At 34.4% G+C, this 22,500-nt stretch overlaps 2 protein-coding genes across 2 annotated transcripts in view; one reads left to right on the top strand and one right to left on the bottom strand.

Annotated features, from left to right (window-relative positions):
* LOC149130311 (adhesion G protein-coupled receptor G6-like) overlaps positions 1-22,500 on the top strand; it is a 564,593-nt gene that overhangs the window by 219,547 nt on the left and 322,546 nt on the right. The gene's annotated exons all lie outside the window — the stretch shown is intronic.
* Positions 1-22,500, bottom strand: part of LOC106882497 (adhesion G protein-coupled receptor G6-like) — a 43,969-nt gene that overhangs the window by 18,091 nt on the left and 3,378 nt on the right. Inside the window, exons 2-13 of the mRNA XM_089345359.1 lie at positions 19,426-19,494; positions 18,753-18,922; positions 17,416-17,492; positions 15,323-15,506; positions 14,502-14,605; positions 11,152-11,204; positions 7,885-8,042; positions 6,629-6,740; positions 6,149-6,318; positions 4,715-4,946; positions 4,098-4,269; positions 1,664-1,810 (exon numbers count right to left, since the gene is read on the bottom strand). Of these exons, the coding sequence (XP_089201485.1) occupies positions 1,664-1,810; positions 4,098-4,269; positions 4,715-4,946; positions 6,149-6,318; positions 6,629-6,740; positions 7,885-8,042; positions 11,152-11,204; positions 14,502-14,605; positions 15,323-15,506; positions 17,416-17,492; positions 18,753-18,897 (1,554 nt within the window). The 5' untranslated portion in view covers positions 18,898-18,922; positions 19,426-19,494. The remainder of the gene's footprint in view (positions 1-1,663; positions 1,811-4,097; positions 4,270-4,714; positions 4,947-6,148; positions 6,319-6,628; positions 6,741-7,884; positions 8,043-11,151; positions 11,205-14,501; positions 14,606-15,322; positions 15,507-17,415; positions 17,493-18,752; positions 18,923-19,425; positions 19,495-22,500) is intronic.

Raw genomic sequence — 22,500 nt, 5'->3', positions numbered from 1 at the left:
CATATTCAATTTTTTAAATCTAAATCTAAACCTTATATATATATATATATATATATATATATATATATATATATATATATATATATATATATATATATATATATATATATATATATATATATATATATATATATAATATATATCTATGATGTCCAATGGGACGTCGCTCTTAAATTTGACTTACATGATGAACTAACCGTTAAAATCATTAGGTAGTATAATCTATTTTGTTTTAAATTCTAAACGTACGAATGAAGTTTAGTGTGAGGAGGTGGTATATAAGAAGTCAATAATAGATAGTTAACGTAAAGAAATGGTTGTGAAAATAGAAGGATAAGTGTGAGTTAAAGATAAAATACGATGTATATAAGGGACTCATGTTTGCATAAACATTCATATTAGGTAATATGTATTAACGATAAAGGAGAAAGAAGTAAGTAAAAACATAAAGATAGTTTTTACTATTAAAATTAAAATAGAGTATCTACTTATTGTGTCTATAAAGATAAAAATGTGAAATTGCAATTGGAAATAAAGATTAGTATATTTTAAAAAATAAATAAATGTAAGGGAGATAAATGAGTGGAGGCAGAAGAGCAAAAGAATAAATAATGCTAAGGATATTGATATGTTAGGTTATACAGTTGGTGTGTTTTAGTATATATATAAAAGATTTTAGAGGTAATAACCTAGCTTAGTATTATTTGAGAAGAATATGTAATGGTAGTAAGGTAGTAGCGGATTTCAATCTGTAGGGGTGTAGTGCCAGTAAGAGTATAACAAAAAGTACAAGTCGACGGGTACGTATAAGTGTACAAAAATTTACCCATAATATAGAAGAAATATAATCTAATAAGGATTATTATTATATCTCTGTACGAAATGATCGTCTGCATGGATTAAACTTCTTATATATTTTAAGAACTTTTCTCCTCCATGTTTAACTAAATTGGTGAGTTTTATTGAACTTCATTCCATAAATTCAGCATATATTCTATATATATATATATATATGTGTGTGTGTGTGTGCGTGTGTGTGTGTGTGTGTGTGTGTGTGTGTGTGTATTATATTATATATATATATATATATATATATATATATATATATGACAGGCGCCTTCCAGCTCCCGGCTCCCATAACCACTTACAAGAATTTGTTAGACTCGGAACCATGGTAGCTTTTAAAGTACAAATATATTATTGTAAACTATAAAAGTATTGACAATGAATTCGAATTTTAGGTCGATTTGTCAGATAGTGGCTTAGCAGTCGGAAACTTCGAAGTTACTGTCAATGCTTTTCTTGTTAAATAAATGCACAGCGTCGTTTGATTATTTGGTGGTGTATTTTCTGAAATAACTGTGATTTTATCACACGAAGTACGTTAAAAGTAAATTCTACGCGACAAAATTCAGAACAAGCACCACCCTGACTTTGTAATATGCATCATAAATCACACATATACACACAGGCACACACACACGCATACAAGCGCGCACATGCAAACACACAAACGTATCCATATATACATATGTATATACATATAAACATTGGTAATTGTGTCATATTAGTATTGTCTATTCCACTATTAAAAATGTATGAATGAATTCAAACAACTTTTAGTTAACCAGAAAAATGAAATATTTCTATTCTTGTATCATACCCTATATAGCTTGTCGTCCCGCAAACTGATCATGGAAATCCTTGTAAAGTTTGACCGTTCTTCGTCTTTCATATCTTTTAATAAACTCTTTGGTAAAGAAATGAAGTCCATCATGTCATCGACTTGTGAGTTTGAGTCGTTACGTATCTGGTGGAGGAAAATGAAACAAAAATTGAAATTGATACTTAAAAGAAAAACTCTTCTACGACTGAATTTTGTTGACGTCATAAAGATTTTTATAAACGTTTGACAGAACATGAAGTGAAGCAATTATTTCTTGGAATAGTGGATTTCAAAGCACATAGATAAAGATTTGAAAAATCCTTTGGAAAAGAGTATCCTCACAAGTAGCGTTTGATTTTCCTATTCAAAAATATTTTTAAGTCACTATTTTCCTGTTATTATTTAGAGTATTATGTGCTTCGAGATCCACTGCAAAAAAGGAATTATTACTATTACGCCTGTTATTGTTTTAGTAACTTCTACTTTTTCCACAAATACATTACTGCAACATTACAGTTAACATAACAAATAAAACTCTCATTATCACCCACTGCCACTGCTTCATACACAAGTAATCAGAGACGTTCCAACGTTAGTCGACTAATTATTCGTGTATTCAGTAGTTTTCTTCTTATTGTCCCAATATTTGACTTATTTGCGGGTACCTAGTGACATGAATACAACGGTATTGTTTACAAGGCCATGGCTATCTCAATCATATTCACCATTTGGTAGTGTTCCCGAAACATTTTGTAACTAAGTGCACACACATATAAGACAAATGAACACACTCACATAGTTAGACATTACACATTGGCATCAATGTTCCTCCCACTATATTGGCTGACATTCGGATCAAATATATCTTAATAAAAATTAGAACAGTTTGCTCTTTTATTCTGTGCGTAGTTAAGAACATGTTTGAAATTGTGTAAGTAGGGATTTCAAAAGGGGTTCAGTAGGTCAACTATCAAAATTTCTATTGAATTCAATAAAAGATTTTTAAAAATTGAGTCACATATTTCTTTTCTATTCAGAATATGCTCATCTGTATATATTTGTGGGGGGGGGGGGGCGAGAGAGAGAGAGAGAGTATTTTTTTAGATGCTCATATAAATATAAAACAATAAACTTGAAGATGCTTGGAAGATCTATTGATAGGTTTTCTTTCTTTGTTTTTCGTCTGTGTGAGTTTGTTTGGTTCGATTGTATTTAGGAGTACAATTTTATTTTAATTGTATTACTAAAATCTTTCAGCCATGGAATGTTGCTTTTCGGAAATATGTTGTTTTCGAGAAGGAATTATTTCTCTTTTACTCTGTGGTTTGAGCCTTTGTATATATTCGGGCTCATGAGAGTGAAAATCTGAAAAGGGAGAAAGCGAATCACCAGAACAGATGCACACACGCACAAACACCAACACAAGCATATACAAAGAAATCATACACACTCAGGCACACACACAACATGCACACTCACACAGGAGGCAGATCATTTATTTATATAGATTGGTGTTGTTGTTGTTGGCACTCCGTCGCTTACGGCGTCGAGCGTTCCAGTTGATCCGATCAACGGAACAGCCTGCTCGGGAAATTAACATGCACGTAGCTGAGCACTCCACAGACACGTGTACTCTTAACGTAGTTCTTGGAGAGATTCAGCGTGACAAGGCTGGCCCTTTGAATTACAAGCACAACAGAAACAGGAAGAAAGAGTGAGAGAAAGTTATGGTGAAAGAGTACAGCAGGGTTCTCCATCATCCCTCTGCCGGAGCCTCGTGGAGCTTTAGGTATTTTCGCTCAATAAACACTCACACGGTCTGGAAATCGAAACTGCGATCCTATGACCGCGAGTCCACTGCCATAACCACTGGGCCATTGCGCCTCCACATTTATATAGATACGTTTCCGTTTTTAGGAACAGTTCCAGACCCAAAACTTCACAGTAAAATAGTGATAAAGATGTATGTAAACTATTATTGACTGGATGGTTCCATATTTATTTGTGGTTTATATTTGTTCATGTAGTTTCCTTGTGTCAATTTATGACGGTGAGATGACAGTCTTCACTTTTTACCTTCCATGTTCAAATTTCAGCGATGTCAACTTTGCCTTTCATTCTTTCTGGCTCAGGGAAATAAGTATCACTGAAGTCCTGGGGTCAAATGTAATTGACACTACCCACTCAACAAATTTCAGACATTGTCCTTGTTGTAGGAAAGTTTATTGTGGTAGCGTTATTGCAAAATTATATAATTTGTGTGCTGCGTATATTATTATATTTTGTATTTCAATTGCAATCTCTATCGAGCTTTGTTACATAACTACTTTATGTGACTATAAAACATTATATTTCATCCTAATATATTTTATTAACTTGGCTGTTTAAAAGAAACAGTTAGTAAGAGAGTAGTCAACAGAAAGTATTGTACCTCACTCCTTGCTTTCGTTTCATTGGTTCCAAATGAAACAGCATAGACCAGACCATTGAAAGTGTCTTTCTCCACAGTGGCGACACCAATAGCAAGATTAGAATATACAACTGTGACTTGCTGCTCTTCCAGTGGAATATTTTCTGGGATTTTTTCTAAAATTTCCAGCATTCTGCGAAGAAATCAAGAAAACAACCTTCAGTTGACAGTGTGTTTCATATATGTAATTAGCTACAGGTGTAATTACCTTAATAATATTGATTTTTTTTTTCACATGACTATTATTAATGTTGCTTCTGTCGTTGTTACTGTTAATGCTAATACTGATTCCACAACATCGCCACCGCCACCGCAACAACAACCATCACTACCAACACCATCACCACTACCACCAACAATAACAACAAGAATAACACCAAATACTACTACTACTACTACTACTACTACTACTACTACGGCTGCCGCTGCTTTCGCAGGCGCTGCTGCTTCCGCCGCTGCTGCTTCCGCCGCTGCTGCTGCTGCCACCACTGCAACCCCAGCCACCGCTGCAGCTCCTACCACCGCTGCAGTTGCTACTGCTGCTACTGCACTAACAACAAATGTGATCTTAATTTTACCTGTTGACACTTCTGTCAGACTGTTCTGCCTCAGCCAAAATCTTCTCCGGTGTGTTTATCATATTGTTGATACTAGGAAGAACATTGTTCAGTGTTATATTGACCGACACATTTGATGTCAATGGCACCATTTTCTCAAGTGTGTCTACAGCCAAGTCAATGTCTTCTTCTTTGAAATACACTGATTTCTTTGAAATATTCAGGAGTTTTGTTGAAACCGGCTCAAAATTTTCTGCAACGAAAAGTTTAACAAAACTGTGACTGTAACAGCTGCTTTGAGACAAAATTATGTGGTATCTGGGGAGACAAATCGAAGTTGAGACGAAATATTCGATGCAAATTAAACACAACAATTAATGAATCACTGGGAGTTCATTAACGACTCCAACTGAATGTAGTGCAGACATTGCTAAATGTGTTCAGTTCATCAGTTGTATACTTATTGTTATACATCCTTACTGTCTCCTACTCTGTAGCATTAAATGGAATCGTTTATAGTTCGAGTATGACATACTTGAATGTGGGAGTCATTGACATCCAATGAGCTGTAATGCATCAGCCTTCATAAAGAGTAGTTACTCTGGACGAAATTATTCTTTCAATGACAAAATAAAAAACGGGTCGTAGTTCTAATACTTAATATTGTTCAGTCTTCCTCAAGGCCATATGAAAAAATCTCAGCATTTCAGGCTCATGAAAATATTTTAAATTTTATGGTGTTACAGCAAAGGATTAAAGGGATAAATTGCTCATATTCTATGGTACGCAACTATGTGGACTGCATCATCGAACATTTACATATTTTACAACCATCAACATAACGTAATGTATTTACAAAAATATGAACCGACACTATCTCTATCAATTTCTGGTTGGGACGTCGTAATTCGTTACGCAACCATAATATACAACCAAGAACATGAAGAACTTTATAAGTCAATGGTGAGTTCTACCGTGTTAGCAGTGCTATTAAATAACATTCTAAAGTTATTTCTACTGAAACCGAAATTAGATTTTTCGTATGCGAAATGTCATAACAAATGATTGCTGGTTCAACTTTCTATATAAAAAAAAAAACCTGTAGAGATAACTTTAAAAAGTGATCATCTCTATTGTTTTCTACTTCTTCATTTCCGTGGCCATTCTACAAAAAGTCATTAAAAATTCAAATCTAAATATTAACTTCTGTCATAACCTTTCCGTAACGGTTTCAAATTGATCCACCATTGGAGAACATGAACACATAATCTAAGAGCTCAAAAGAAAAATTACGACGTATTACTACTTGGTAGATAACTTTAATCGTAAACATTTACACATACACACATACAGTTGATCGTAATGAACACTGATACAAAGACATACACATTCCTCTTGACCTGAAACTATTAGCAAATCTACTATAAGAGTATTTCGAAACCGTCTTTCACTCACCTTCATCAATATCTTTGGTGGTGATGTTCTTTAGTTCTCCAGTGAGCCACTCTGTATTGTTACACTGGGACATGTCTGGTTTCAGCCACATGCTCGTAAATGGCGAACACTTTCGTGATGTCCTATATTGATTTGTTGTCAATTCTTGATATGCCACCATTCTGGAAGAACTGAAATTTTATTATCAAATATGTCTCATCGTTTTATTTCATCAATCACACTGGAATGCAAGAATTACGTTGATCTGGTTGTAAATTGTTCTTATAATCTAGTTGATGTAGTTAGACCAAAGTAAAAATCTTGTCACACTCTATATAAAATGGAAGACACCAGTGTTAAATGGTTTGAACTGACAGACATTAATTCTATAATTTTAATCTTTGTAGGTGTTTTATTTAGTATACTGTGTAGCATTCTCTCACAAAGAGATTAAAGTGAAAACTTCAAAATTTGTGAAGAGAGAAAACAATACAAACGAACCAGTGTCTTGTTGCTGTGTTTGCATGGCATCGAATCGTCGCATTAGTTCCTACTTTTGTCATTGGCCAATTGAATGTACCATTGTAAGTTGATGTGTCTTCATTACAAAACACTGAAAAAGATACAAAACGAAGATATGAGATATACATGAGAGAAGAATTTAGTGTAATTTATATAATAAAAATACAGGGATATTTGTAAAGGTAAGTGATTAAGTAATTATATTTTAATCAAATTAGTAGTAGTAGTAGTAGTAGTAGTAGTAGTAGTAGTAGTAGTAGTAGTAGTAGTAGTAGTAGTTATGTCATTATAACTTCGGTGATGAAGAAAAACAAAAGCGATTAGATATCCACGTTCCATTCTGCCTGAATGTATAAAGAATGGGTACGTTACATTCGAAATTGTCTTAAAAGAAATAACTAAAAACGATTAGAGCCATGAATTAGGACAGCAAAAGCGAAGAAAGTTATAATTAATGGATTCTAAATATATTTACAAAATGAATCACTGATTTGTTGAATTTATCGCCCTTTCAATATATAGAAAAAGGTAAAAAGAAAAAAAGCGCATCTGGCACAAGTTGCTTCAAACTCCAAATCGAAATGGGAGATAACTAAAGTAACCTGTTGGCACTGAATTTGCAGAATTGTTAGCACGTCTCACTGAGATCTAGGTTCAAACTCTGCTGAGGTTAACTTTGTCTTTCCTCCTTTCCAGGTCTATAAAAAAAAATGATATCAGTCCAGGCACTTTTAGTTCTTTGTACAAATCCCACTATGTCATTCCGGTGTGGTAGAATTAATCCATCATCCGGTTTAACAAAGTTGTGTGACAGCTTCAGTGCTACTTATGAAAAAGAACATTCTGATATAAGTATTTGATCTAGGTCTCTAGTTTGGTGACACCTACTTTCCTACCTCTCACCCTCTACGAAGAACCTGTAAAAAGGATCATGGAATTGTCACGAATTAATATGTCATTAAGTATAAGAGGGTTGGGATCTTCTGGAGACATCTGTGATTATGTGTCTGCCTTAAATGTCGTCATCAGAACAGCATTCAGTAATATATAAGACTTAGACGTGTGTATTTGTGTGTATGTTTGTCTGTGTGTCATGTTTCAATGGTAACACCTATTTATGACAGCGAATATGACGCCGACAATGATGAAAAGGATGATAATGAGTGATAGCGATAAAAAGTAAAGAAATTATAATGGGTGATAGCGATAGAAATGTTAAGAAACTCACTACTTACTTTCACCTTTTGATTTCACCTTAACTTGGTTTATTCTCAAGTTACGCAATGTTTGGGATGCATTCAGAATTTTGTAAAGTTTTTGCAAAACCTGATCTTTAGTACTTCCAATGAGGGTTGTACAGTAAATAGTAAACAGCACTGTACTTTTCTCCAAACTGAAACACGATTTTAAAAAGAAGTTAAAGAAAAATTAGTTTCAGCAACGACAACCAGAATGCTTTCGTACTCGTCAGTCTAACTGGTTTTAAAGATGTTGATCTTATCCTCATAAGAGAAATCTAAATTTCATCGTTATGTAATACGGTCAGCTGATTTGATTTATCCATAATGGACACCAATGTACCAAGACTAATGTGTGTTAAGCCTAATTCCTTTACTTTTAGCGTGGTGGCTATTATTACCTTGTTAATTGCTTGTGTTAATATAATCACCGATATTCCAACTCCAAATCATAAGCGATTGTACCTAAGTTAGAAACCAATACATCAATATATAGATACATATATGAATATACATACATACACACATGTATGTATATGTACTATGTATTACAGGTTAACTACTGCTGCCATTTATCATACATAAAATTTCTGACGTACAATTTATTGCCAACTGATAATATAAACACGAATAGATGATAGGATATAATTAACCAATAGATAATATAAAAAGAAAACGAACAACTGGCTGGATTTGAACTCTGTATTTATTAATTTCCAGAAAATAGTGTTACGGATTACTGAACTGAGCATCTGCAACACATTTTACTTAAATTTGATAGCTCAATTTATTTATTACTATTTTTAATTAGGATTTTCTTCGTCGGATGGTAATAGGTTTGGCACTTAATCATAGTGGGAGATGTTACATTATATATAATGATATATATATATATTGGTTTCGTGGTCATGACTTTCAGAGAAGCGGGTAATTCAATTAACTCGATCCCAGTGATCAAATGGTACTTATTTTATCGATACCGAATGGATGAAAGACAAGTTCGACACCGGCGGAATTGGAACTCAGAACGTAATGCCAAAACAAATGAAGTTAAGCATTTTGTCCGGATTGATAACCAGCCTGCCAGGTCGCCTTTGGATATGGAGCAGAATGTGTTATTAGTTTGGTTATGTCTGGTTTTATTGGATCTAATCATTCGCTTTGCCAACATAAAAAGTCAAAGGCACAACGTCCGGTATTTAATACTTAATAACTGACTGTCATTTTTTTTTTATGAAAGCTTTGGGAGGTTCACAAAATAATGTAAGTGATATGTTTTTACTTGTTGTTGTTATCATTTAGGACATTTCCTATTTTTATTTGGAAGATGGTGGCTATCATTCAGGCACACCATGGCGTCGTTGGTACGTGTTTTTATATTCACGGAAGAGTTTGGTTAGGGGAGAGGTTATTGATTTCTTTGTTTCTTTTTAGGTGTGTATAATCCTATAAGCAACTTGATTAGTAGATAGAAATATCAAAATTTATTTTTGATATTGGCTGAAGAACACCTGCGATTAATGTAAAATTGTTTTTACTATAACTAAACAAAACCCCACTTCATATACATTCATACTTGATTCAGTGTTTAAGAAATTTGCTTTCTAATGCCAACAATTTGGTCTTCATTTGATTATACAGCACTTCACCTTGAGAAAGTGTGTCCTATAATAGTTGTGGTTAGCCAAAACCTTGTCAGTAGAGTTGGTAGACAGAAACTGAGAGAAGCCTCTTGTATGTATATATATATAAATATATATATATATATATATATATATATATATATATATATATATATATATATATATATATAGGGAGAGAGAGAGAGAGAGAGAGAGAGAGAGAGAGAAAGAGAGATAGTCAGAAAGAGAGCTAGATAGATAGATAGATAGATAGATAGATATAGATATGTGTGTGTATGTGTGTATGGGTGGGTCTGTGTTTGAACGTGTGCATTGTTATATTTGTGTTCTGTTCGTGCCTCACCACCACATGACAAGCGAATTTGGTTTGGTGATATTCCCTTAACATGACGGTTTGGTGAAGAAAACGATAGAATTAGTGCCAGTCTTTAAATATGTAATGGATGGGATGAATCTGTTAGAATAAAACCTTTGAAGTGGTGCATCAGCATAGTAATAGACCTATGGCTGAAAAATGTCGGGTGCATGTGTGTGTGTGTGAAAGTGTGTGTGTGTATGTGTGTGTGTGTGTGTGTGTGTGTGTGTGTGTGTGTGTAAGTCGCAGAAGTAGCCGTGTGATAAAAAAACCTTGCTTCTTAACTGTATGATTTCCGGTTCAGTCCCACTGCGTGGCACCTTGGGTGAGTGCCTTTTGCTATAGTCTCGGGCCGACCAAAACACTCGCAGCAAATTTGGTAGACGGAACTGAAAGAAGCCCATCGTATATATATAGCGATATGTATATGTGTGTGTACATGTATGCATGTATTTGTGTGTCTGTGTTTGTCCCCCACCATCACTTGACACTGAGTTGGTGTGCCTACCTCCCCGTAGCCTAGGGGTTCGGCCAAAAAGACCGATAGAATAAGTACAAAGCTTAAAAAGTTTAACTCATGGGGTCGATTAGTTCGACTAAAGGCGATGCTCCTGTATGGCAGCAGTCAAATTTTTGAAACAATAAATGAATAAAAAATATGTCTATACAAAAATATATTTGCATATGTGTGTGCACCTGCACGTTTGTGCGTACATTTATACATATATATACATACACACACACTTAAACACACACACACACACACACACACACACACACATATATATATATATATATATAAACCATAACATTTCAGGAGGTATGAGCAGCAAATATATTTATTTCAGTATTTGGCGTCCTCAGGCTGACGCCCGGTTTCGCACACTTTTTTCAATTTGGAGAAGAACATTAAAATGCAGATGATGATTACGATGGTGATGACAATTATGATGATGGCGTATGTATGTACATATTTGTACACACCTTGCTCTTTCAATAATAATAATAATAATAATAATAATAATAATAATAATAATAATAATAATAATAATAATAATGATAACAATAACAAGAAGAAGAAGAAGAAGAATGATAATAATAATAATAAATTCAACATTTGATTAAAACTGTGAATTTGTGAAGTTTAATTACAATAGAATTTAGTTATTTTATTGTAATTAATATGTACACGAAAAAAAAAACAGTATAATGGTTTGAGCAAAAATAAACAAATGACGAATAAAATTGGTAAATGTGTTTCCTTACCCACAATATTCAACTTTAAATGCTCCTGTCAAGGTTAATAACTCGTGTTCCACCTGCAATAATTGGATATATATATATATATATTATTTTAATAAATGTAAGAAATTTAGCTCAATAATAGAAGACGGCTTTATTTACTGGCGTGATCATGTCTTTGCGTAAGATACCTGGGGACATAAAAATGACGACAAGGTCTTTCACCATATGAACTTTCATTAAAGACAAGAAGACGGCGGAACATTTTTCTTGGGCAGTGTAAGTCGCATCTTCTACGGGTATACAAATAGGGGGCTTGAAGTTGCTTAGTAGAACGAAATGGAGTTGATTCTCTGGTGTTCAAAAGCCCAAACACGGTTCTTTATTTCTTGTACCCTTACAACTGTCTACTGTGTGTTTGTGTCTAGGTTTATTCACGTATTTACAAATGTTCATATATACTTCTATACATACATACAAATGTATGAGCTAATATATATATATATATATATATATATATATATATATATATATATATATATATATATATATATATATATATATATATATACATATATATAAATAGATATATATATATATACATTTATATATATGTATACATATATATATATATATATATATATACATATATATACATATATATATATATATATATATATATATATATATATATATACATATATATATATATATATATATATATATATATATATATATATATATATATATATATATATATATATATATATATATATATATATGTATGTGTGTGTGTGTGTGTGTGTATAATTATGTATCTATATATAATATGCATGACACAGTAAATAATAAACTGAATAGTTAATAACTTTCAAATGTCTCATCATTAAACGGGAAATGTTATCGGAAAAGTCATTGTTGAATAGGCAGACAGACATACACATACAGCAACACACACACACACACACACACACACACACACACACACACACATATATATATATATATATATATATATATATATATATATATATATATATAACGCACTTTGCATGATTGGGTATAAAATATATTAATTATTTCAAGAAATTCCAGCTTGGTCTGATTTTCATCTTTTAGCAATTGCAATCTTTACAATTTTACAATTTTAAATATTGAAAAAGAAGACAGTATTTTCATAATCATCAGGATTATGTAGCGACAGTGACAGTCGTATCGTATTCCACAATTGACAAATATATATATATATATATATACATATATATATATATATATATATATATATATATATATATATATATATATATATATATATATATATATTATATTCGTAACTTTCCAACGCATGCCATCATGGAAAATAGACGTTAAGTGAGATGTTAAAAGAAAGGTTTCAACTCATGTATGTATATCAAATAAATACAAGTGATTAAGAAACGCGTTTTGTGTAGTTTATTTCGTAAACAAAACAAGAGATACAGATTATAAACAATGAAAGGCTGATGTTGGTGATTCATCTGACAGGTAGTAGAGAGCCAATCCGATGATAAATCTGACCTTGGATCTTGAAAGTTTGCCAGAATACTGGCTCAGTTAAATCTCTTGTGGTTCCAAATGGTGTCATCTGTAGTGCAGCGTTGTATTGTCTAATTTTGTTTTGGAACTACTTGAAATCTTGGTCAGTTGATGACAACCGTTTCTTCAATGGCTATGGAGGTTGAGACATTGCAAGGGGTGTATGCCTTCCACCAGTACAGCACAGAGCATGTGTCTCTCTAGGCAACTTCCTAACTTTACAATGTATGCACTATGTTGTCATTGCACCAATAGAATCTCTAATCTGTTGCAACTGCTCTTCGTTCTGCAGTGGAGATCTTATTCATTGTCACAGGTGCAGACCTCTGTTCATTACTGTGAGGGGCTCTGGCGTTTGTAGTGAACAGTCTATTCGTTTCTTGGTATGCTTCCCTTTCTGCAACTGTCTCTCAGAGTCATTCTTTTGGCTGATCTTGACACTGAAGACAAATTTGACACTTTCCTTCAAGACATATTATTGACAAAAGTGCTGACTATTATAATGTCCCACTTAATAAATCTGGAATAAAGCAAAAATTGTTATATTATCCTACAAATATGTGCTTCAGCACCTCGAACAACATAGATGTTTCCTATGTTGGTAATGATTTTAAGCAAATAGCCTGGAATAGGTATAAGTGCAGGGCAGGTAAAGTTAAATGTCCAAAAGTGAAAAATGAAATACAAAATATGAAACCCAATGCATTACTTCGTTCTAATTGTCTCCATACTCTCAGGAATGCGAAAAACGAGTGAAGAAAACAAACCCCTTATTTATTCAATAATACTCGAAACTTACAGCGCATCTCCTAGTAGAAACAACATCGTTTGGTTCATAGATCCATTCGCTAAGCAAACCCGGGGTAACTTAATTGGAACCATACATAAGATCTGTTATAAACACTTTACAAAAGAAAATAGATATTATGATGCTATTAACCCCGGCTTCTTAGAATTGGTTATTCCATTCCTAAAGATTTATGCCAGATTATATCTTCAATTAATGAAATAACATTATAATAATTGTAATAGTCGTAAACGCCATAATAGATATGTAAAATGTTAGTAATGAAATTAATTTTTTGATGTCTAGTGTACAAGGGGATACAACTAGTGTCAAATCCCATGCCAACCTGTTGAATGTCAATGGAATGGCAAATAACAACTATACTGAATGTAATGATGGGAGACAGTGTAATAATACGAGTACGAAGTAAGATACAGTTTGCGATTTTAGGATTAAAAATGGAAAGGTTATTAAAAAATTATTGTAAATAAAAGAATGTTGTTTACAGATGTAAGGTGATATCTGAGGGTAACAGTTTCTTCTCCAGAGGTGTTACGCAAAGGTTTCTTAAGTGACGCGTCTCTAACTATATTTAGACTTTTAATAATAGCAACAGGTCTTCTACCAGCCTCAGTTAAACTATTTGGGACTTGAAAGAAAGAAAGAAAAGAATTTTTTGTCTGTAGAGTGAGAGATTATATGCAAGGGAACTGCTTATAATCTTAGAAACTCCTTTTGCATTCTTTGTCTAGAAGAGTTATTTTTGACCTTATATTCTAGGAAAAGTTTCCTTAATGCTAAAATAGAGACAGATTTTTTCATGTGCTTTTGCATGCTAATGGACTTTGAGAAACCACCATTGAATATATAATCATCATTGATGATAAAACTTAAAAATGACTTGTAGATGTAATATGACATGTGTGTGTGTGCGTGAGTAAGAGAGAGGGAGAAGAGAGACAGAGATAAAGAAACGCAGAGGGGGAGCGAAAGAGAATACATGGTAACTCACAGCTCTAGATACATTTTCTGTTGTGTCTTCATTTTCAGTTAACTTCTTAAAAGTCGATGTGTCCACGGTATAAATCAGATGAAGTTCAAAGGAATGCGTCCAACCTATTCAAGAATACAAAAGAAAAACCTAGACATTGCGATTATAAATGAGACACGTGCCAAGGATGCACTGAGTGGCATATACAATGAACATAGAAGTATAAATTTAACAGTGTGTTGTCATATAATCACCGGTTATTTAATACTCCGTATGAAACCGATTTCTAACATCAGTTGAAGTGGGTCTATAATACTGTATACTTTCATTAATATAACCAGTCTACGGACAAATATGCAACTGCATTGCAAAAAGATTTTATAATATAACCGTTTAACCCATGACACGAATAACTGCCGTAACCCCAATGAAAGTGCAATGAATGCATACATGATATATAAATGTGCGTGTGTGTAAGTAGGTGTGTGTGTGTATTTGTGTGTGTGTGTGTATATATATACATATTTGTATATATGTGTGTATATCTATGTATATATGTGTATATATATATATATATATATATATATATATATATATATATATATATATATATATATATATATATATATAAATGTGTATATGAATGATATACACACACACACTTACTCAAACAGGCACATATATATTGTATATTGTATATATATGTGATTGCGTTTGTGTATGTGTGTGAGTGTACACAGTAACTCATTTTATCATATATTAACTATTATCCAATGTTCATATTAAACATTCATTTATAAATAAGTCAGGTCCGATTAAATCAAAGAATTAATAATACTTACCAGGGAAATCATTCTTGTTGCATAAGTTGTCGCTGCAACAAGCAACGCAAGAAGCGCCATTGGACCATTTTCTACATGTAAGGGAATTGTTTCTCACAGCTTCACGGCAGTGCAAGTATGTGCTGCAGGACCTTTTAAACTTCAATATACCGCCATTCACTGATAACCTATATTGGCAAAGAGGCTGTAATAATGAATATAAAAGTCATATAGTACTACTAAACAAAGAGCGACAATAGCAACGCAAGATTTTTAGCATGTAAAAGTCAAATCATTACTCCAAAAATTATTCAAGACAACAAATAAAATTGAAGCAAACTGACAAGGTTTTGGAAGATGAGTTACGTCATCCCTTCACAATATATTGACATATTCGATTTATAAATGCTTACACTATCCACCGTTATCATACGGCCAACGAAGCATGGTACATATCAATGCCACACCACTTTGTCACCCACAATAAAGCACAAAATATTACAAATTATTCTCATACAAACAGTATTCTTTAGCCATATCTGAATAGCGGAATGGACTTTAAATTTTGCGCACAAAACGTACGAAAACTCATGCATGCAAATCTCATGAATAACAGAAAAAAGGCAGCGGCACACGTCACAAAAAATGATAGTCTTAATAGGCTCCTCAAGCCTTGCAATGCAAAAGCAAAAACGTCCATAAATTAATAACGGATATATATGTTTCTATTCTGCATGCATATTTTATAGGCATGGAGTAAAATACAATTTAGTCGCAGGAAATTTGGAGAGAAAATCGCTCTCATAACCGGATCCCAACAAACTAGCATGTCTGTCGCTATGCTTGTATCAATTAATTCGCTTCTAGTGCTCATTAAATTTCTCTTCACTCTATTTTCTTCTACCAGTAACACGTTGCTCAATGCATTCGATTCTCATTTAATCGGCCTCCTAAAGACATCCGACTACCGGCAACTGGTGGTTACTTCTGTCAGTTGCTGCTTAAAGAATTTGTTAATCTTGTTCCTGTAAAATTCATCTTGCTCCTTGTCGAGACACTTGTAGCCTGCAGTAACTGTGTCCCCGTTTGAACCTGGTTTAAGTCGACCGAGTAGATCAATAATTTGTGTTTTGTAGACTTCTTTTAAAAAAAGATCCTACACTCTCCTTGTCCTCTGGCCTAGCACATTACTCTTTCTGAGACGATCTGGATAGGCCACTCTTGTTGTCCTATATTCACACTGGTGCAGTTGAAAACTTCTAAGCAGGGTTGTGACGTTTTTGTAACCTCTTCATTGTAATTCATTGTAACTGCGTTACTATTGCGTCTAAATGCAGTTCCAAATTCCGCTGGTAAATATCGAAACGTCCCTAAAGAAGTTGTCAAATATCAGGAGGAATCGAGACGTCCTTTTTTTCTGTTGTAGCATACACAGCTACTCGGCACCCTCGCTGTGCGGTGGTTGTGCTTTCAGATCTATGTGCAGCACTGATTTACCGTCAGGATCCAAAAGGACTGCTTATACTATGAAATTTAAGGATTTCCTGTAAACACTGCAACCCTATCACCCAAACATAGCCTTTTACGAGATAAGAATATATTAGCCATCAGCAATGAACGTGAGTTCGAGCGGTCCAGAGGTCCTAGTCCGGCTACTAGCTACTGCATCTATGTAGAGTGATTTGCTTCCAAGCTGATTCTTGGTCAGGTACATTCATACACAACTGAAAGCGATGTTTGTTTGAGACAAAGAGAGAAGAGGTAAGTCTGAAGCTTGTGGTTTCGATTTCCGGACCGGTTGATACTTTGTGAATTAATCACGACTCTTCCTTATATATTGTTCCAGTCTACTCTGTTGAAAATGAGTATCAGCTTTGAGTTGATCGTCCCTCTTTCTCTCTCTCTCCCCTCCAATTGTCATATCCTTGGCACCCAACTGAATCGTGAATGGGAAGACCGAGAGGGTGTTTATGTCTGCTTGTGACTACATAGGCACCTAAAACAATTAGCAAAATCATGGTTCAAGCTACTTGGTCATACTGAGTTGCTATTGACGGTTATATTTTATATGGATATATTTTAATAAAAAGGAAGAAAGTAACATTTCATTTTACCTGTGGTCCTGGACAACTTGTCATTTCTGAATTATTGCACATCATCCCGGAACATGTTTGACACTGCAAATTCTTTCCTACAGAATATAAGATAATATAGTGATGGAATCAATGTATGTTAGATAAATAAATGAAATTATCAATTATAACTATACACATGTTTTTTTTTAGTTTCGTTGGGAAATGTTTCAGCTTTGTCACAAATTCAACTAAGAAAATCATGCAACGTAATTGTTATGTTGCTTCTATATTCGACATACACAAAGACCTGCAATTATCCAAAATAGGGTAGTTACTCCAAGTTATGATTACGCTTCCGTTAAAACCTGGGAATATTTTTTAAAATTATGTCCCAGGCAGCTACTTTATAGTGTCGTCTTAGAAGGAATCGCCATAGCACTTTCCAAACGCGACCAATTGAGACTTTGTTTTTGTTCTAATCTTAGGTCCCCAGAGATATCCTTCAAGGTCCCCAGAGATATCCTTCAAGGTCCCCAGAGATCTACTCCTAAGTCCCCAGCACGACGAATCCGTCATTCTTGCACTCTTTTAATCTTACATCCGTAGTACCGGAGCTGTGACTTCTCAATGATCTCCTTGCTACCCTGTTGAGAAATGTTCTACTTCACATCTTTATTATTAGGCAGTTAGATACTTAATTAAGTAACTTGTTGCTTTATCAATCATTGAATAACTCACTCAATATGCTTTGGTTGTCAAAAACCTTTCCTTCTCAACCACGACCGACCTCTTCAATAACAAGCCCTCTCTATTTCAGGATAGTCTTAGATATGTCTGTTTGTCATCCATAAAACATATATATATATATATATATATATATATATATATATATATATATATATATATATATGTATGTATATATGTTTTATGGATGGCGATGGGATTGTAAAAGAGAGAGAAAGAGAGATGGTGAGAGACAACAATAAGGGAGACGGAGAGAGAAAGGATGTGCATGTGTGTATGTGTATATATGTGGGCGAGCGTTCATACATGCAGTCACTTTGAGCGTATGTGCAGATCTGTGTTTGTGTGGTATTGTTGATTCTGTGAGTGCTTTAGAGAGAATATGAGTGTTTGTCTCCGTGCGCCTCTGTGTCTGTGTGTATGTGCGTGTATGTATGTGTGCACGCACGTTCATGAGTGTGGTGTGGGGCGTGGGATTTGTGAAGGGTGTGGATGGTAAAGCGTGTCTTTATGTCTTTATTTTTTGGTCCGGGTTCATAGCACATCATAATTTGAGCAGCAGAGAAACACCTGAAGTTTTGTTATTGGTAGAAGTAAAAACAAACAACAGAAGGAAAGAAGAGTTTACTAACCTTTACATTGCGAATATTTCATTATTGGTATTAATTTGTCTTGTTTATTCCCTAAATTTGTGTGACACTCGCCCAGGATATTCACAGTTCTGTTGGATGTACTGCTTATATAATTTGACATGGCCGGCAGTTGACATCCACACATTATATCTGCATTGTTTCTGAGGTCACTGTAATTATAAAGAGAACTTTATAAAGTTGTTATTAATATTATTATTATTATTATTATCATTATTATTATTATTATTATTATTATTATCATTATTATTATCATTATTATTATTATTATTATTATTATTATTATTATTATTATTATTATTATTATTATTATTATTATTATTATTATTATTATTATTATTATTCAGTGAGAGAGCAGTGCATACCATCAAAGTAACACTGGGGTAAATTATATGAAGCCCACTACCGTTACGTGTACTTATGAATATGGATTAAGTTAGATCACACCAACTCTCATGCAATTCAAAGCAGACTTTACAATGACTAAACACAATACATGGAAATAATCATTTTGACTTATTAAAATGTAAACTAACACATCATTATTTATTGTCAACTACATTAAACTATTGTGAATTTGATAATCTTTCTTTATGGTATTAGATTTACAAAGTGTTACACTTTTCTAAGAAATAAAGAGTATTATTGTACATACATCTTCTTTATGCTGGGAAGGTATAAGAAAGCGCCATCATATTTTTGTAAACGGTTGTAGCTCAAATTTCTGAAAGAATCAAAGATAAATTAGAATACGTGAAAGTTAAATAAATCTGTTTTATAGTGTAATATACTTTCTACATTTTTCTTTAGAGAATACTGACAAACTATATGTTCATGTTCACTGTTTAGTTGCTTATTTCTCTGTATTGTTCTCCTGACGGTGTAGTTTGAACAGGAATAAGTTCGATCAATTTAGCTTTAACATGCCACGTAAAGAGAAAATCGTCTGTGTTACCACAAAACAAAAAGATTGAAGAACTAGCAAACCTACCCATCTTCAATGGGAAATGAAAGGATGGTGGGAAATAATAACATGTTTAAGTATAAATGTATTTATACTGAAATATGGTACGGGAAATGTAATAAAATATAAATAACTGTTGGTTTTCATTATACTTATGTACAGATTTACATAGTACATATTCATGATATTACGTTTACAGAACTTCTTTGTAAACGATATTTTGTGCTTAATCAAGACTAATTTTCAAATTAGCTGAGTCCATTGCTCTGCTCATAGCAATATACAGCTGGCTGTGTGTAAACATCTGAGTGGACAGAAGCACACCAACACGATCCAAAGTTTGGCCCTGGAACTTGTTAGCTGTGAATGAGAAGGCTAGTTTGATGGGAAACTGCCTGTGTCGTATTGGAGGAAAAACTGGTTGTCGGAGGTCACCAGTGGTATCCGATGCATGCACATGCGCTTACCACTGTGAGAGCCAATCTTTATCACTGCCTCGATGACGTGAGAATTGAGGTCCGTGGCGGTGTAACTTGTTCCGTTGCAATGTCCAATGGTAGGGTCAAACTTTTATAGGAGCATTATAGGACAATACTTTTTCAGTGATGGCCTATGCTTAGATAGTCCCGATGGATTCAAGTTGTTAAGAAAATACCGTGGATACTAGTGATAATTTCCATCGACTATAGTGTCAGAACTTAGATATCGTCGACTTTCTCCAGGGAAGTTGTTAATCATGTGGTCATTTACATTATTTCACATTATTTCACATTTCACATTCGCAAAACATTTTCCTTTGAGGAGTTTAATCATTCGGAGTAAGAGAAAAGACATAAGGAGCAACATCGAGCAACATCGAGTGAATTGTGAGGATAAGCGGGATCATGTAATTTTTGGTCAACAACTCTCTCACACACAAGACTGTGTGTGCAGGTGCATTGTCGGGATGAAACCACCATTCTCTACATTGTCACAAGTTGGAACGTTTTTGTCTCACCATAACTGACACTGAAATTCCAGATAAAATCTCTAGTTAACAGTTTGACGAGGAGGAACAAATACTGTGTAGACGACTCCTTTTGCATTGACGAAACAAATCAGCATCGTCTTGAACTTAGACTTCAATTGACGTGCTTTTGGTGGGCGTGGTGACATTGATGCTTCCCTTGACTTCATTGCTGCATTGTTTACGGGACATAGCCGAAACATTAGCTTTTGGCACCGGTGATGACCTTCGAAAAATAGTCCGGATTAACTGGCAAGTGTTCGTTTCAGTTCACGACACGCATTATGTCGTGACCGCTTTTCATCTTCCGTAGCAAGTGACGCACAAATTTTGCTGCAATTCTTTTCATTCACAAATCCTCACGCAAAATAATCTGTTAGCAGGAGCTCTAAGACATAACAGTGGTATCGACAAGTTTCTCAACTGATCGATGACGGTCCTCCAAGATGAGTTTATGAACTTTTGTGATGTTTTCATTCTTTCGCCCTGAACGAAGTTGTTATTCAGGCAACAGGTGACTATTCCTCAAGTGTGGAAACAACTTGTAAACTTGTGTTTTGCTCATGGTAGCGTTCTTGTCAGTTGTGTCGAATATGACAATTGTTTCGGCAGGCGTTTTCCCCAGCAGAAAACAGATTTTCACGAAAACACGCTGTTTCTTTGTTTCAGCCATCGCAAAAATCGATACACATGGTAGAAGCACTGCAAAACAATGACACAGCACATGGCAGTACGACCTGAAATGACAACGCCGGTCGGCAGACTGATCTCTGGTAGTGGCTTCTAGCAGCGGAAGTCTAAACTACACCTAGCTTGGCCAACAGAGATAATTTCGGTTACTTTAATGTACTTCCTACACATACACACACACACACATACACACACACACGCTCACACACACACACACGCTCACACACACACACACACGCTCACACACACACACACACACACACACATATACAGGATGTGAAGGGGGAAATTTTTGCCAATTTTAATTTCTATTCTGCCAATGCGATTTGGTTACATTTGGTTTTGTTACTGCTGAGAATAGTAGGGATAGTTGGGCATCGTCTGTGAGAAAATCAGCATCATGACGCAATTTACTCTGTCAGACATTGGAAAAAGACATACATGCCGCACTGGTTGACATTCGCGCCGGAAGCTTCAATACATTTCAAAAGTACGTGGGAGTCAATCTGATGTTCAAGCAACAAGAGACCATTCCTTAAGTGTGAAAACCAGACTCAACATGGAAGCCTACATCAAGTGCTTGGAGGAGCTAGTGTTGCCCCGGGCCAATACGTTGACTGCTGGAAGACGCTATGTATAGTAACAGGACTCTGCACCATGGCGCACAAGCAGGAGAACACAGTCATGGTTGTCAGACAAATTCTACGTCCACATCACCCCTAATATTTTGCCACCTAGCTCCCTAGACTGCAACCCCCTTCATTATAATGCAAGGGCGCAGCTGAGCGAGAAACGATAAAATTTCTTGTAATACCAAAGATTAATGAAGGCAAGGATTATGACAGCATTCACCACTTGAACAAAGAGACCACCCAAAATAGTCGCATGAGATTCTAAAGCTGTCTGGAATCCGTGGCGATTTTAATGAATAAATTTACTCTTTAGTATTTCGAGATATTTTCAATGTCATATTAGTAAATATATCTATCAAAATCAAATGTCAGTGATTTTTTTCATTTTTGCTTAATTTAGGTGACAATTCATTCATCGCACCCAGAAGAGATGTTGGC

This window comes from Octopus bimaculoides, chromosome 29 (assembly GCF_046866305.1).
Source record: "Octopus bimaculoides isolate indiv1 chromosome 29, ASM4686630v1, whole genome shotgun sequence".
NCBI classification, from domain to species: Eukaryota; Metazoa; Mollusca; class Cephalopoda; order Octopoda; family Octopodidae; genus Octopus; species Octopus bimaculoides.
This window is presented reverse-complemented; position numbering and strand designations above follow the sequence as displayed.